Here is a 13,573-nt window from a genome sequence, read left to right as displayed (position 1 = left end):
TTCTGGCCAACCCTACCAGTAACTCAATCTCAATGTCCTTTAAATACTGTGAAAGAGGTATGTGAATATGGCAGGCAAAAAGTCAATGCAATCTGGTGGAACAAGTTCTACATGATCAGACCATGCCAAGAATACCCTAGAAATGCTCAGTCATCACAAATGCCAGAGGCCTATATTCTCTGCCTACACTAGAACCTCATCAGTCCCACATGCCAGTGAGGAATATAGAACAGGTTTAACTGTTCCCTAAAAGCTCGGATACATTTCATCAGTCCCCTCCCTCTTGTACTTTTCTCCATTCAAAGAGTGGGATTTAGCCATCTGAGGATGCATAAAAATGAGAATAAAGGAGGATGACCTCAGCTAAATAAGCAAAGCATGTATTTCCATTCTCACTAACCACAGTTTGTTGTAATTTTTCATTTCAAGTGTCATTTAAATCCATACGATTGTTATTTTATTTTAATTTGGTATATCTAATTGCTTTTCTGCCTGTTTGGTCTTGTTTATATAAGTATAATGCATCCTATCTAATGATGTGATTTAGCTGCAAGACTGGAAGGGGCCAAAGCATGAACAAAATTCAATCTTCAATCAGACGTGGTGGACACCTACTTAGAGCCTTAGCCAAAGACTGCTGAAATCACTGTGAATCATTCCTTTGACTTCAATGCATTTTGGATCAGGCTCTATTGTATTAAAGCACCAGCTGTACTGAGACTTCCCAGTCTCCAATGGGTAAAATATCTAAATAAAGCATGTTAACCAAAATGTATCAAGAATGTAATCATTCACTGTTGTTTCAAAATTAAGCTGAGATAAAGTACACAGGCAGCTGAAACTTAGTTCCTATAAGATTGGTGGCTGTGATGGCTTAGTTTTATGTGCCTTCTCTTGCAAAACTTCCTATGAAGACTGCAAAAGGTGCCCACAAAGCTTTCCAGTCATGTAACAAATAATAATAATACAAAATATAAAGGGATGAAAGTGGTTGAGGTATTAGAAATCAACAAAGCCTTTCAGAAAAACACAGTAATAATTATCCTTCAATACTCCCTGAAAAACACACACACATACACAAAACACAATATATTTTACGGAGCCTTTCCTGTTACCTTGGTAAACATGGGTTTTCCATGCTGGGTGACCATGGTGCATTGATCACAGTCCACTGTGATAGATGAGTTGTGGTATGACTCTTTTGAGTGCTTGAGAATGTAATACAGGTCTGTTACACCTCCTTCAAAGACAGTGCTAAAATAACGAGGAATTAGGGTCCTGCCAATGGCTGTGAAGAAAATACAAAGCAAAAATCAACAAATACTCTAGGTTATAACAAACACAACATCAATGTTTTTAAGTGAAACTTTCATTTAAAGAATATAATACATATTCTCAGAGAGCTACAGAACTAGAGTCTCCACCTGCTCCCATTGAAATCAATGGAAAAAAGCCTATTCTCTTCAGTAGGTAAGGACCTCAGTTTGTATAGTTTTTTTATAGTTGGTGAACTAGCTTCTTTCTTCCTGAAGGTTTGGAGATTCTTGTAGATGTTCAAAGGTTATTACTACACAGGAGCTATGCTAGGTAAATCTTGTCTGAAACTTGGATGCTATATCCCATTTCCATAAATAAATGTGTAAATAAAACCAGAGCATACATGTGCTTATGCAAATACATGCATGCACAGAAACATATAACTTTTTATGCATAGAGTACATACACATATATATTAATACAGTATATACAATATATATGTATACCTAATACAGTCTGTTGAATGGAGCGAGAACTATAGGAGGAAAACAAAAACCCTGCGATTGAAAGAAGCCCTGACAGTGGAATGCAATATATAAATCCACAGGCTAATAGCACAGAGATCTCTTTTTTCAATTCAAATGGAAATAGTTGCCTATATACGGTAATCTAAAATGGCTGAAGATGCACATGGGGTAAGCCTGCACTGTGTTCCACACCTGTGCTGCGGCTGGCTCAGGTCAGCTGACTTGGGCTCGTGGGGCTTGGGCTGCAGGGTTATAAAATTGCAGTGCAGATGCTCCAGCTCTGGCTGGAACCCAGGCTCTGAGACCCCAGCTGACCTGGTCTCTGAGACTCGGTGACGCAGGGTTTTTACTGCAGTGTAGATATACCCTGACCATGGATATGGGCTGTATACGAAGAAAGATTTGACCACTAGAGCAGCCTGCATTTGTTTTTTAAAACCCCAACTCAGAGACTTCAAGGGACAAACCCTGCAATCCTTGGAAAAAATTCCCATTGAATTCACATCACTGAAATCAATGGCAGTTTTGAAGAAGGACTGCAGGACTTAGCTCACAATAAATAAATAAATAAATAAATAAATAAAATGAGTTCTGAATGTTTTTCAGTTGCACAGAGTAGTAGCAGTAATAGACATCAAAGGGAAATGTGTTATGTGCAATTGATGTTTTCCTGCTCCATTTTTGTAGACTGTTTGGCTGCCATCAACAACTTAAAACACCAAGACAACATTTTAGGAATAGGTACTTTATGAACAGATCAATATTGTATTTTTAGAATGACTTAATAATACTTGGAACTTACAATATATTATGTTTTTCACCTGAAAAATGTTTTGCAAATATTAATTAATCCTCAACATTCCTGTTTCTATACTCCCATGTGGCAATAGGTAAAGATTGACTCCATTATATAGAGGGAAAACCAAGGCAGATAGGTTAAGTGACTTAGTCTAAGCCAATAGAGGAGTCAGTATCAGAGCCCAGATTAGAACTCATTAATTCCTAGCTCAGACCACTGAGTTCATGTCTCTCTGTCTTGTTCTGTATGTTTTGAGGGTAATTTTAAAAAATTTACTTCCTTTGGAGTTCTGCCTGCATAAGAACTAAGGAATCTGTCCTATTTATATATTTGAGAGTGGGGCTTGGGAATTAAAAAGTATGACACTTTATAGATGAGCAGTTTTGTGGAAGTAGTTTAGGTCTTTCTACATTAGTTTCAAAAATATCATCTATAGCTGTCTCAGTCAATTGAATTGTGCCAGAAAATCCCAGGGTTTAATAAATCTCTCTTTTTTATTTTCTATATTATAATAATATAACAGTACAATAGATAGACAAATATAGAAAATATACAAGGGTTTGCTAAAAGATTTTGCTGAGATATGGAACTTTAACATGGCTATGAATGCCTTATATTACATTGAAGTTTTACGTGTAATTTATAAATCTATACTGAAGACTCTGGATATAGCTGACAAGTCAATGTATAATTTGCACAATTATTCTACCATATAAGCCCCCATAAAAAACTCACCCACGCATCAAGTATGCATTAATTTACTATAGTCTTTTAATTTAATTAGAGAAACTAAAGTCCAGTGAATCCGCAGAAGACTTTTCTAAAGCTTTAAGTAACAATTTCCTATGTTGCTCAGTATGGTATATTGTAAAATGAGAAATTTATCCATCAAGTTAATTTCTCGCTCCCCTAAGGCTAATTAGGACAAATTAAGTTTCCTGCTAATCATCCTGAGCAGTTACTGCCTGATATGAAAATCCAGGATTTCTACTGATTGCAATAAATGTATATTCACGTTACTTGTGCAATGCATGAATATCATGAACATATTTTAAATGCAGTTTAAAATAGTTCGATAGGTGGTTCCCAAAATGGTCTGGTCACATGGTGCTGGCTTTCCTCCTTGTTTCCAGCTGCTGCAACACATTAAAGAAAGCTAAAAATGTATAGAATACTTTCCTGTAATTACTTTTACACATAAGCAATGGCTGTGATTGCCACAGAGATATTATGCAGCTGTGTATGGAAGAGTGGGGGTTTCCACAATCATGAATGGGAAGGGAGGTGTCTCCATGACTATCTCTCTATAAAGATGTGCCCCAGGCTGTGAAGGAGCATGAAAACCCTTTTGCAGTATGGTGTCTGTATTTAAACACAATACACATGCACGCACACACACACCCCACCCACACACACATTTCACATCTATAAAACCAAAACTAACCAACATGAATGCCCAAATTGAACAAAAATCCTAAATAGGTTTTCACCACTTGGGAAGGTGCACCTAGAATTGGGGTGCATCGAGATGGTCAATACAAACAATTAATTGAGCACCATCCATACTGTGCACTGAGTGAGGCAGGAGTTCTGTGGAAAAAATAGTATGTGATCATGTAATTAAAGACAAGGGGGATGAATAAAGGTTGCACAGGCAACCTTAATTCTGACATTTCCTAAGTTTCAAGTGCTTCATTTTGCACCTTGATTAATGTTCTTTTAATGTAGGTTTTTGTGCATAATTTCCTAGGTTTTTAATAAAGCAAACTGAAAAAACAGAAATTCCATTATGTGGCATCATACTGACAGCCAGATGGTTCACCCAAAGGTCCTAGTTTACTTGCTCAGCCAGTATCAGTTCCCCCACTCCTTCCCCCCAGTCTCCTTATCCAGCCTGTCCCAGGTTCCCCTTTGTGACTCCTTATCCCATCTGTCTCTCTCCCTGTCCCCCACTGGCTCCCAGTCTCCCTACCTGGGGTCATCCTCCAATCTCAGCCTCACTCCTCATCCCAACAGCTCCTTGTCCCAGTCTCTTTGCCCAGCCAGTCCAAGTTCTCCCTCAGTCTGTACACTAACTGTTTGTCAGATTTCTCTCCTGCTCTCTTCTCATGTCCCCACACCCCAATTAGTTCCTTGTTTAGGCAGTCCCAGTTTCCTCATCTTCCCCAGCTCTTCATCTGATCTCAGTGTTTTCCCCTACCCAGCGAACTGGCTCCCAGTCCTCTCCACATACACATATTCCCCATCATCTCCCAGTCCCAGTCTCCCCTCCACAGATCTCAGACCCAGCCTCCTTGCCCAACTAGTCCCAGCTTTCCTTTCCACACAGCGACCAATCCCATCTTCCTTGCCTAACCAGTCACAGCCTGCCCTACTGGGTCCTAATCCCAATCTCCTTGCTGAGTCTGGCGGTGTACGGGGGGCAGGGGGAAGGGTCCCACTGCCTGAGTCCCATTGTAGCTTCATGGCCCTCTCCATTAGGTTCTTCCTAAGGCAAAGTTCACACCATTCCCGGGTACGGCTGGGGAACGAATGGCAGATACTGCACTTTGCCGCAGCGTGGGCTTCCCTGAGGCAGTACAAGCAGCATTGGTGGTCGTTGCTGACTGAGAAGGATTGCAGGCAGGAAGCACAAATTTTGAAGCCTGGGGTCCTGGGCATAATCCAGTACCCAAACTGGGTATAATCCAGTACTGGCAGGGGGAAGGGGCAGGAGCTCCCCAGGTCAGGGAGACTAATGATAAAACACTAAAACTATTAAATAAAAACTTTAATACTCAGAATATAAAAATTATTTACAGCTATTTAAACATATCCACAGATAAAGAAGAAAGCTGAAGCTTCAGACACAGGAGGTTCTGATCCTGACCATGTGGCGGTGACAAGGAACTGGGGAGAGGCAGTCTGCCAACCCTTTATCTCCTCGGATGGAGGCATAAGGTGAGCCAATGCAAATGTGCAGACCAACGGACACCGCTTTCAAAATTCTCCAGCTCTGGGCACATGGAGCGCATGCCTACCCACAGTGGAATACACTTGAAGAAGATCAAGATCTTTCTTAGAGTTAATCACCACTGCCTTCATCAGTGACTGCACATTCTGTAGCCAAGAAGATGACTCTTTTCCCTCTCTTTCACTACCATTTAAGCATGCATTGATCTCCAGAATTTTGTTTTAAGTTATGCATTTAGGAATGGATACCGGACTCCACACTTAACTGAGTAACTGTTCCCATCCTGTTATTTCCCATGAAGGGCAGGTCACTGTGGCTTAAAGGTGATAGCAAAAGAGGTGTGAACTGACAAAAAGCAGCTGGATTTAGAATCAAGTAAACGCTATTTATATGACAATAGCTACAAAAAAGGTATAGCTGAAATCAGGTATTTTTAGCGTAATTTTATGCCAACATTAGCTAGAATAATGTACAATTTTTTTAGCCTATGCAGATGTGTAACCAATAGGGAGCTATCTAGCTATGTGCTATTTTGTATACTTTTCAGTGAATCAAATATCTAAACGCAAATTCTAGAACTCAAGAAAATTATGTGGATTTATGACAGTCCCAGAGTACTGGGATCCAGAAATCAATTAACTGATGTTTATACTCTTCCAGAAAAGTGAGTGACAAACACCATACTGTTAGTGATCTTCATATTACAGAACCTTTATAAAACAACATGCATGGAAAACTCAAAAGAATGGAAATTTTACATGCAGTGTTTGAGAAGGGCTGAAGCATTTCATGGCATGTAGTCTGCTTCCCAGTGAAGTGAAAAGCATGTCACATACTAGCTTTTTGGCTTTGGCATGCCATTGTCACTTAGCAGAGCTGTTTGTGCAGTACTGTCATACCGGTACTAGTTAAAATTATGTTCATATGTCTTTTCAGTTATTTCTCTCTTAAATAGAACAGAATACCCATAAATTCCCAGCAACTTTTCCCTTGTTCTCCCCGAAAATACTGCCATTTATCTATCTAGGTTTTTATGCTGTGCTTTCATATTGAAGTATCCAGGAGATACCCTTACTTTCCAAACTACCTTATAAAAAATTACAAATCAAATTCCTATGAATCCCTTATAAAATGAAGGGGGTGTGGTTTTTTTTTTTGTTTGTTTCTGTTTTTCTTTGGAGGCAGTTGATTCTGCAAGTTTTCCATGTACAATATTCCTATTTACTTGAGTGAGAGTTCTGCATGCTGTATAACCACAAAAATTAGACTTTCCATTACATTCTTCGTCGTTCATCACTATTGCAACAAACTATCTGCCATGTTGTTGGCTGGCTAAATGAAAATCTCTGTTTTAAAAATATCTCTTTGTAGTTGAAAGGAAGTATATGGGAATCCAATTCTTTGTTGATGGCCAACAATGTGGTTAGCACTATACAAGATACAAAGGAATAAAAAAGAGCCCGATTCTTACTGGCTTTGCGCTTTGTGTCGTCATTTACACCCTTTCAAGTGAGTTCAAAAGGGTGTAAATAGTGACCACTGAGGTGAATGAGTGAGGAATTCTGATTTGGTGGTATTTTACACCACATACGCACACATGTAAATGACAACAAAAGATGATGGCAGTGGAGCCTCTGCCCCAAGCTATACAGATAGATAAGAATAAGATTTAACAACCCTGCATTAGACAACCCAGATACGATTTTGTTTTGTTTATATGCAGCAGGTCAGTGACAGCTTTTTTATTGGTAAGCATTTAGTGTTTGTGAGCTTTGCAAAGAAGTGAGTTTTAAGAAGGGATTTGACTAAACAGAGGGTGGGGTGGTTGGCACCCTGGGATACAGAGGGAGCTGAACTTGTTGGGAAGTATAAAAGAAGGCACAGCAACAAAGCTAAAGGTTAAATCTAAATACAACCAAAGTGTCTGAAGTTCAGGATTTGAAGCTGACTGTAAGAATTTTATTTTTTAATTATTTTATTTGAAAGATGTACAGAAAAAAAATCCAATAGTACCAACAAGAGGGTGGCTGTATGAACAGGTCAGCCATATGAGAAGCATGGTTCATGTAATGTATAACAGTCTGTCTATTCTTCCCATGGGATAAAAACCTCTAGTAATGTGTGAAGCTTGTGGGGTTCAGGGTTTGCAAACCTCACACTGTTTTGGGAATTTTCAAAATTAGTTTGCATTTGTGACTCCATGATTTTTTTCAAGAGAGAGTCAATTAAAAGAAAAAATAAACATGTTTTCTAGTTAATGGGAAGCGTCTATTTGTGATATTAGAGATAAAAGAACACATCTTCCCTTTATGTCCCAAAGGTAGGCTGGCAAAATATTCATGGTATGTGTATTATATATGTGGAGGCTATTGTCTTTCCTCTCACCAAACCTGCTTGTTTGTCTGATGCATCTGTAGTGTCTTGTCTTTTAGCCGATAAGCCCTCTGAGACAGAGACTGTCATTTACTACATGTTTATATAGAATCACAAATGGCAACCTGGTTGAGACCTATAGGCACTAACACAATATCAATATTAAATAATAAAAAAAAGACTCATGCCTTTGTCACTTTCTAGATTGGACAGCACTGCATGCTGTGTGGGGCTATGTCTTAGATTAGATCTATTTGGAAGCTGAAGTTAGTGCAAAATGCAGCAGCTCACTTAATAAGAGCATCTTGTGAGCACTTTACACCTGTGCTCCACTATCTGCACTGGTTGCCTATTGACCTCCAGGTGGAGTGTAAGGTGTTGGTTTCATCTATAAAACCCTAGACAGATTAGGACCTTCCTATTTTAAATACCACTTCTCTCCCCAACCTGAATGCCACAGTTGTGATCAGTGGAGGTGCCTAGGTTGATTCTCCCTCAGTGTGTGCCTGATTTAAGTCAACAGGAGTCTACTGTCCTTCCATTGATTTCAACTGGCTTTGGCTCAGGCACCATATCATAAAGATGGGACTGCTGGGAAGGCATTCTGTGAGGACCCTCTTGTTGGAAATCTGCTCTCATTCCCTTTGGTCCAGAATCTCTTGATTGTCCAGGCATGTGCAGAGCCTATCTCTTGAGGTGAGTATTCAGGGAGGGCTGAGGCTGGCCTTGGTGAAGTCTCTGCATCGGGTGGGACCTTCAATAACCCTGCTGAGTGGAGACTGTTATGTGATTGGGCAGAAGGGTAGGATCCTGCTAGCTTGGGTCTTCTTTATAATAACTTTTATATTGTAGGTTTAAATGAGGTCAATGTTGGCCAGAGCCTGGGATGGGTGTTCTTTTATGTTCTGTTTTTGTAACTGTAATAAATAAACTAACATATATAATACATGACATGATAAGCCAGTGTGATACATAAATTTTATTGGCACTCATCTGGGGTGAACTATGAACTTAAGAGTAGTGTGCCCATCCCAAATTCATGTCACTTAGACACACACACACACACACACACACACACACACACACACACACACTCTGTCTGTTTCGGGTTTTAAAACAAAAAAATATGATTTTGCTTATCCCTAGAAGAAGCTACCATCAGATCAGGCAGGCATGCAGGGCAGTCAAAAGACAGAATCTCACAGACGTTCCATTGACCTTATAAATCCAAATTCTGCTATCAAATATATACCATTAATCAACCCACATGCTGCACCTACAGGCAGAGTTTTGCACACAGACCTTTCAAAGTCTTTAGTGTCCACACTTGTTTCCTCTAATGGATAAAATTTGGCCCTGGTCATTTAGGCATTTTTTAAATGCATCATTTATTTAAAATATATTATTAGTTTTATAATTATTTTACGTTGTGTGTTTATCAGATTTTTTCATTAACTGGATAAATTTAAATGCAAGATTAAATCTATAATTCTATTACATAGACTATATTTACATGTCTTTGAAAAATCTATATAATGTACTAACATTACAGAAATGCTACTAAAGGAAAATATTCATTTAAAAATGTATATATCCTGTAGATTAGAATAGATTCTTACACAGTAAAATGCTTTGTTTCCCAAACTTTAGCATTTCCATTTGGGAGACCAGGTAGTTTACGGTCACACTAGCAACCCTATTATTACCAGGTATATAAGTTTCCTACTTCTGTTTAATGTTGATTCCACCTATCCTTGCTCATCTACATCACATCATTTCAGTTGAAATGCAAATAACTCGTTGTTTGGAAACAACACATTCTTGGATTCAGTTTAGTACTTCAGGCTCAATATGGTTTGGATGAAAACTCAAGAGCACCGTAACAATTTATTAAGGGTGCTTGATTTATTAAGCAAAACAAAATTATTTCTCTTCCTAGAGAATTAATGATCCTTACAGATTTTCATCTATGGAAATGAAGGAAGTCTGAGGATTAGAGACTCCATCCACTTTGCTCTTGTATTAAGTTTTGTTATGTGACTGCGCTGTGTCTTCCTTTCTGATTCCTTGAAATCTTTGATAGGGTTACTGGCGAAGTGGATGTGGGGAAACTGTATATGTGATATATCTTGCTTTTAGTAAGGCTTTCAACAGAGTCCCACATGACATTTTCATAAGCAAACTAGGGAAATGTGGTCTAGACGAAATTGCTATAAAGTAGGTGCATACTCAGCTGAGAGACCATACACAAATAGTAGTTATCAGTGGTTTACTGTCAAACAGGGAGAACATATCCAGTGGGGTCTCGCAGGGGTCTGTCCTTGGTCCAGTACTATTCAATATTTTCATTAATGACTTGGACATGGTCTCTCAGCTTGTTATGAACCCACTTTATAGTAATTTCGTCTAGACCACATTTCCCTAGTTTGCTTATGAAAATGTCATGTAGACTCTGTTGAAAGCCTTACTAAAAGCAAGATATATCACATATATAGTTTCACATATATCACATCTCCACTGAGTAGAGAGTATACTTATAAAATCTGCAGATGACACTAAGCTGGGAGGAATGGCTAGTACTTTGGAGGACAGGATTCAAATTCAAGATAACTGAGAAATTAGAGAATTGGACTGAAATCAGTAAGATGAAATTCAATAAAGACAAGTTCCAAGTACTACACTTAAGAATGAAAAATCAAATGCACAAATACAAAATGGGGAATAACTACTAGGTGGGAATGTTGAAAAAGATCAGGGGTTATAGCTGATCACAAACTGTTCAACAGTTGTGAAAAAGGCTGATATTCTGGGTTGTGTCCTATGTAAGATATGGGAGGTAATTGTCCCCCTCTTCCTGGCATTGATCTGGCCTCAGCTGGAGTAGTGTGTCCAGTTCTGGGCATTACTCTTTAGGAAAGATGTGGATAAACTGGCAAGAGTCCAGAGGAGAGCTAAAAATATGATAAGAGGTTTAGAGCTCCTAACCTATGAGGAAAGATTAAAAAACTGGGCATGTTTAGTCTTGAGAAAAGATGACTGAGGAACCTGATAGTCTTCAAATACGTTAATCAATTGTCCTCTATATCCACTGAAGGTGGAATGTGATGAACAGTGCTCACTGGAGGTGTTGCCTAGTGGTTAGGGTACTAGGTCTCTCCTAGCCCCGCCTCGAATGTCTCTCACTGGCCACTGTCAGATCGATGGTGGTCTGCTTTTTGCTGGGTGTCGACCCAACCCTTCAGTCAGGTCACCTCTCTGGTGTGAAGCAGCCTTCTCTGGTGTAAAAGAGTCCCAAAGAAAACATCGGGTCCCATGCTCTCCCAAAGGTGGCAAGGGGAAGACCTTCAATCTGTTTTGCGACCCCTGACAATGTTCAATGAGAGCCATGGAGTTTGCAAAGTCTTTTCCCTCTCCAGATTTCCCCAAGAGGGAGCCTGGAAGAGACTCTTGCACACCCTCTGTTACAAGGTGGTTGGTAGGTGAGCCCGGACTTCCCACTCCACTGGGCTCTGGCCTAGAGTCCTGTGAGAAGCAATCATGTCTGGCCTTAAGGCTGCCTCCCTGGGCCACTTTCTACCATTTAATACCCCAACAGTCTTACAAACTTTGACACAGTAGCAAAGAAAAGGAGTATAACTCCTGGGATCAGGAGGCAGGCTCATTCGCCAAGGGAAAGGTTTCTGTAGCATCCTTCTCAGGGTAGTCTCTCTCCTTGCCCGGTTAGGCTCCTTCTGAGGTGTCTGGCTCCCTTTTAAGCTCCACCTCCAGCTGGAGCATGCTCTGCCCAGAGTTGCTCCTTGACCCCTTCAGTTCCAGTGTGGGGTTATATCTCCCATCATATAGGACAAGAAGTAATCAGATTAATCTTCAGCAAAGAAGATTTAGGTCAGATATTAGGACAGCAAAATATTGGAATAGGCTTCCAAGAAAGGTTGTGGAACCCCCGTCTGTGGAGGTTTTAAAAAATAGGTTAGACAAACATCTGTCAGGGATGATCTAGGTGTGCTTGGGTCCTGCCTCAGTGCAGGGGGCTGGACTGATGACCTCTCAAGGTCCCTGCCAGCCCTACATTTCTATGATTCTGTGAATACCATACAGCATGATGATTAATTTAATCTTTTCTGCCTATTTTCAAATATGGTCAGGTTGCTTGCAAGTGTCTTTTTTCTACAGTAATTAAGTATACTGCCAGGTTTGAGAGTTTGCTAAGCTACAGTTTACACTGGTTTCTCCAAAAGTTTTGCCCAAGCTGTTTTGATTCAGCAGGTAATATATTCCTTTCCCATCAAAAGTTTGTAACATCTTCACCAGCTTTGAGGTACTTTCTTTGCAAAACTCTTAAATAAGGAACAAATGATGGTTTACTCTTCATGAAAATGAGATCTCTCTTTAACTCTTTATGGCTGGCTCTAAACACTCGTTCTCATAAACACATTCTCTGAAGAAAACCTGGCAGCCCAATCTTAATTCCACCGTCTCTCAGAAAAAATCCAATATTTTATTCATTTGGATTTAAATAATAAAAAGAAGTCTATACAAAGCTCTTGGGACCTGGAGACATAATGAGTACTACAACAAAACCCCAGTAGCATTAAAATAATTATTCATTAATGAACTTCGCAAACCTGCCACCTACCAAAAATAAAAAGTTTCCTTTCCACCCTTTTATCATTCTGGGAAACATACCCTTAGCCCCTTCCAAAACAGGTGTCTTTTGCAACATACTTGGAAAGTCACCATATATGGGTATTTCAGAACAAGGGTCCCAGAGCCCTGGCAGAAAAAGCCATACCAAATGCTCTTCTCTTTTATACTGAGGGGGATCCAACTTGCACCGTAGTTCTGACTGTGGCTGTGGCAGTGTGGCCGGAGTGAGAAGCAATCTCTCAGAGAGGCCAGTCTCAGGCCATTTACCAAAGCTTAGGTCATAACCAACACCTTGAACTCCATTTAGAGATCATACGCAACCAGTACTGTCAATGTATGCTCCTAGTAACATCTCCACTCATAAGTAACCGCTGCATTCTGCACCAGCTTCAAATTTCCGACTGGTTTTAAGTGCCCCATATAAAGTGTATTACAATAGACTAATATAAGGTTGCAGTGTTTTTTATTAGGCTTACCAATCATAAAAGGATGATATAACAGCTCACATGGCTTGGCGTTTGAACAGCTGAACTAGGTTTCTGGAAGCTCACAATAGACCACTCTGTATTCCAAATACAGAATTCAAGACTTCTAATTGAAGATGGATGTAGGTTTATAGTCTGCAACTGTTCCAGGAAGAATTATGAACTAATCATTTGCCCACTTTCATTTTTTTTTAAATTACTGTCAATTATTAATTTTATATAAACAGAAAACCTATCTGTGATAAAGAATCTTTAGTTTTAACATATAAACATCCACATTTGGAAAACCAAAACCATCACTCCCCAGCGAAGACCTAATATCTCAAGTTTCAGCTTTGGGATCAGTAAAAGGCACAAATATATGTACTTTTAACAGTGTGCAAATATAACTAACCAATGTGTTGCCTTAGTATAATCACAGTTACAATTTGGTCTGTGAGTATTGTCTGTATTAATTATTTTAGCTGACTTGGTCCAGCAACTGCACAGAAGTTTCAAAGGCAAGCCAAAGCAGTTATCCACAGCTTTATGA

At 39.5% G+C, this 13,573-nt stretch overlaps 1 protein-coding gene across 8 annotated transcripts in view; it reads right to left on the bottom strand.

The window, feature by feature from the left end:
• Nucleotides 1–13,573, bottom strand: part of LDB2 (LIM domain binding 2) — a 276,567-nt gene that overhangs the window by 56,807 nt on the left and 206,187 nt on the right. For all 8 annotated transcript variants that reach the window (XM_034771078.1, XM_034771074.1, XM_034771076.1 and 5 more), the window contains one exon: nucleotides 1,116–1,288. In XM_034771078.1, coding sequence (XP_034626969.1) covers nucleotides 1,116–1,288 — 173 coding nt within the window. The remainder of the gene's footprint in view (nucleotides 1–1,115; nucleotides 1,289–13,573) is intronic.

This window comes from Trachemys scripta, chromosome 5 (genome assembly GCF_013100865.1).
Source record: "Trachemys scripta elegans isolate TJP31775 chromosome 5, CAS_Tse_1.0, whole genome shotgun sequence".
In the NCBI taxonomy this organism is placed as follows: domain Eukaryota; kingdom Metazoa; phylum Chordata; order Testudines; family Emydidae; genus Trachemys; species Trachemys scripta.
This window is presented reverse-complemented; position numbering and strand designations above follow the sequence as displayed.